This window comes from Hippichthys cyanospilos, chromosome 10 (assembly GCF_059441005.1).
Source record: "Hippichthys cyanospilos isolate Australia breed blue-spotted pipefish chromosome 10, RoL_Hcya_1.0, whole genome shotgun sequence".
Taxonomy (NCBI): Eukaryota; Metazoa; Chordata; class Actinopteri; order Syngnathiformes; family Syngnathidae; genus Hippichthys; species Hippichthys cyanospilos.
Genome location: NC_142378.1, coordinates 8,690,093 through 8,693,832, shown reverse-complemented (window position 1 = coordinate 8,693,832; position 3,740 = coordinate 8,690,093). Strand labels below are relative to the sequence as shown.

At 38.8% G+C, this 3,740-nt stretch overlaps 1 protein-coding gene across 3 annotated transcripts in view; it reads left to right on the top strand.

The window, feature by feature from the left end:
• The first annotated feature begins 2,617 nt into the window (after positions 1–2,617).
• Positions 2,618–3,740, top strand: part of qsox1 (quiescin Q6 sulfhydryl oxidase 1) — a 31,739-nt gene continuing 30,616 nt past the window's right edge. For all 3 annotated transcript variants that reach the window (XM_088425792.1, XM_088425791.1, XM_088425790.1), the window contains exon 1: positions 2,618–3,191. In XM_088425792.1, coding sequence (XP_088281918.1) covers positions 2,747–3,191 — 445 coding nt within the window. In that variant the 5' untranslated portion in view covers positions 2,618–2,746. The remainder of the gene's footprint in view (positions 3,192–3,740) is intronic.

The window sequence follows — 3,740 nt, the reverse complement described above, 5'->3', positions numbered from 1 at the left end:
GCGCTCTGTTGCATCCTTTGATTAAAAACAAGACTACATTAAGTACAGCATCATTTAATCTGAAATGTATTTTGTAATTTGCGTCAATGTTTGCACTGTTTTTGCAACAAAATCAGAAATCTGATGATATTCACCAGTACTAAACTTCAAACTACAACAATTATTATCATACTGAGTCATTAAAAAAAAAAAAAAAAACAATTATAAATGTGGAATTCTGGGCACCAGTCTTGGATTTCATAAAACAGCACTAAATGGTATGTGTGGACAGTTTAATGGAAATATGTGCAGGGGTTACCTCACCAATGTGTTATTGAGTGTACAGGCTGTGAAATTCCTTCTCAACTCAGATGGTGGGTTGTGGCTCTCGCACATGTATAATACCTCATAGGAAGACTTGTACTGAACTGAAAGTGTAAATAACAAGGAAATATTTTTAAATTTCATCGCTGTAAGAATGCCTCAAAATTGCCATGTTATTTCAAAGGTTTCCTCAAACAAAATTAGAGATTAGAGCATTTATTAATGATTAAATAGGAAGCCCAGTTTTTGTATATTACATTACTTGTGGAACGAAACCAACTGTGCTCCACTAGGGGTCACTGCTTGCCATGAATTAAAAATTGTAAACGAAGCAGGAAATAACGCCATTTAAAGGGTCAAACACCTCTTTAGTTTTGCTGTTCAGCTTCTTGAACAGCAAAGGTGATTAAAAACTCTACACACCCTGTTCTATTGACTTTTGGGGGGGTTATAGTTCAACTCCCAAAGTGCCCAATATCTTCTGAGAGAGAAAAAAAAGAAGGGAAGTAAACATAATGGAAATATTGTGGTTCATGTGTGCACTCCCTTAGCAAACATTCCGCCATTTGGATCCATTCATCCGTTTTCTATAGCCAGCAAGGGTCGCTGGCATACTTATCTCCCAACTGTTTTCTGAATGTAGGCCGACAATACCCTGAACTGGTTGTCAACCAATCTCAGGGCACATAGAGATGAACAACCACACACATTCAACAAGGCAACTAAGCATGTTTTGGGGATTATGGTAGAAAACCAGAGCGCCCAAAGAAAACCCATGCAGGCACAGGGAGAACATGCAAACAGAGAAGGATTGGAGCTGGAATCAAACCCGGGACCTCTGGCTGCCCCCATTTGGACTCATTGACCGCAAATAAATGCCGATGTTTATACTAACGAATGTTTTTTCTCTCTCTCTCTGTTTTCAACAGAATTGCACAAGATGTCGGTCCAATTATTGGTAGATCAAATTTGGTATATTTTTCATTCTTATTTTATTCTGTATATAACAGGCATTTGAATTGAGGCGTATGGGCGTTGTACTGTGCTGTACATACAATGTATGAGCGACAAAGAGCTTGAGGTGGAGCTGACAGGTTGGACACGTAATAGGTTGTTGATGTCTTCATCAGCGTTTCCATCATTACAAAACCAAATCGATGTCAGCAAAAGACTGGTGGCAAAAGTCCAGAGCTCCTGGCACGTGTTGTTGCAGCAGCAGCACACACATACACGACTGTCAACAAATGAGAAACCACTTTTTTCTGAAACTGTCCCTTCACAGTCTGCACTTGATAACCTTGAATAGTGTACTAATAATTGAACAATAGGCCATATTCTGACCACACAACACCTTTGACCCTCACCATTTGGGATTGTGTGTTGTCCCATGTTTGCTGAATGGTGATGCTGACCCATTTAGAATGTGCTCAAATGACACTGTGTTGACAGAAGAAAAAACCTTCGATTTGGGAGTTTAAAATAAGAAAAAAAATACATTTAAACAATCAATAACAAAAAACATAATAGCACAGGGGTCACCAACCTTTTTGAAACTGAGAGCTACTTTGGTACTGAGTAATACGAAAAGCTGCCGGTTTATGTGATCATGTTCTTGATTTCTCACAATAATTAAGAAACAGCTGTAGTAAATCAAGTGTAATATGGAATGTAAATGTAATACATGTATATTTGTTTGTAAAATTTATAGAAAATCACCAATTTTCTATCTCTTTGTCAAATATCTGCAGAACAGGCTCACGGGCTACTCATACAATACTTGGGGGATACCTGGTGCCCGCGGACACCACGTTGGCGACCCCTGCAGTAGCACTTGTTCAGATTAGGTTCAAATGAAAGCCCATCCTTGCGAATTTAGGACAAGAGGCTTCATTTTCAACGTTTCATTTTAATAATTTGATAACAGCGTTCTGTTTATATTCTTAACTATTAATATAATTGACCTTTTCTATACTCAGTAGCCTGTGTTAACGCGTTATAAATTGGCAGTGTTAAAGGTCAGTGGTTTATTTACAAAATATTGTTTGGTTGTATTTAACGTTTATTCATAAAACATTTGCAATTAATCTTTTAGAGCTGTTCTTTTTTCAACATTTGGTTACAAATGATTTTACTGCATTTTAATATTAGCGGTGATGATGGTAGTTGAGGTATTTTTGAATACTGCAATCTTTAGTGTATATGTTGTTTTAGTCTTTAAATGTACCGTACCCGGTCCGGCTTCTTATTTTGAAAACCGGATAAGGCTACCTGTATATTTCCGTAATTTGTCAATAATAAAAGGGGGTACGTGTCGTGAACGAGCTACGATTAATGCTAGATTGTGTGGTGTCGCTTTACAAGTTTATGATCAGCCATATCCAAGGTTTAAAACCGAACGAGGTTACGTCAAAACAAGGAATTTGGCGACGATTCGTCATTGTATATGACAAATGCACTCACGGATAATTTCCGTGCATTTACCGTAAAAACCAGTGCAACTGTGCACGCAGAACAATCGGATGCTGAGCGCGGCTGTGGGCTATTTGCAGCCGTTCAAAAGTTTTTCTTAGCGCTTGTCAACTTTACGCCCCAGGGGAAGATGGCGCGGCGCTTCAGCGGTGCCACGTCCCGTTTCAACGGAGAAATCAACAAATATCCACGACACGTCGCAGTGCTCTGCCTGACTTTTCTCCTGCTTTTGCTGTCCTCGGCGGTGGAGGCCGGACTCTACACTGAGTCGGATCAAATCGTCGTGCTCTCCCCGGATAATGTCAAGTCTGTTTTGGTCAACTCCAGCTCGGCTATAGTGGTGGAGTTCTACGCGTCGTGGTGTGGACACTGCATCTCTTTCTCGCCAGTCTATAAACGTCTAGCGAGAGATATCAAAGGTGTGTACCAAGCCACTGAACATCTATCTATCTATCTATCTATCTATCTATCTATCTATCTATCTATCTATCTATCTATCTATCTATCTATCTATCTATCTATCTATGTATCTATCTATCTATCTATCTATCTATCTATCTATCTATCTATCTATCTATCTATCTATCTATCTATCTATCTATATCTAATCTATGATATGGTATCATTTGGTATGGTTTCTTAATGTATCTGATCTTTATTTATGGTATCTTAGTGCAGCTAGTCGTTATATTACAGTTGTGATGGTATCTAATCCTTATGCTATTGTGTTTTACCTCCTCGTCCAATCGTTTGTTGTGTTTTTTGTCTTTTTTGGGGGGACATATCACCAGATGTTGTGTGTCATATTTAATATCTTCCTCATATTAGTTATGGTTGAGGATGACAGTTCTGCTTTATTGTTTTTCTTGTTAGCATTACAGTGTATGTGTACGGAGTCCATCTTAGAGGGATGTAGGTGAAACCTGTTAGGCAGGGTGGCCAAGAGAGACCTCTTCAGTAGGTAGGTA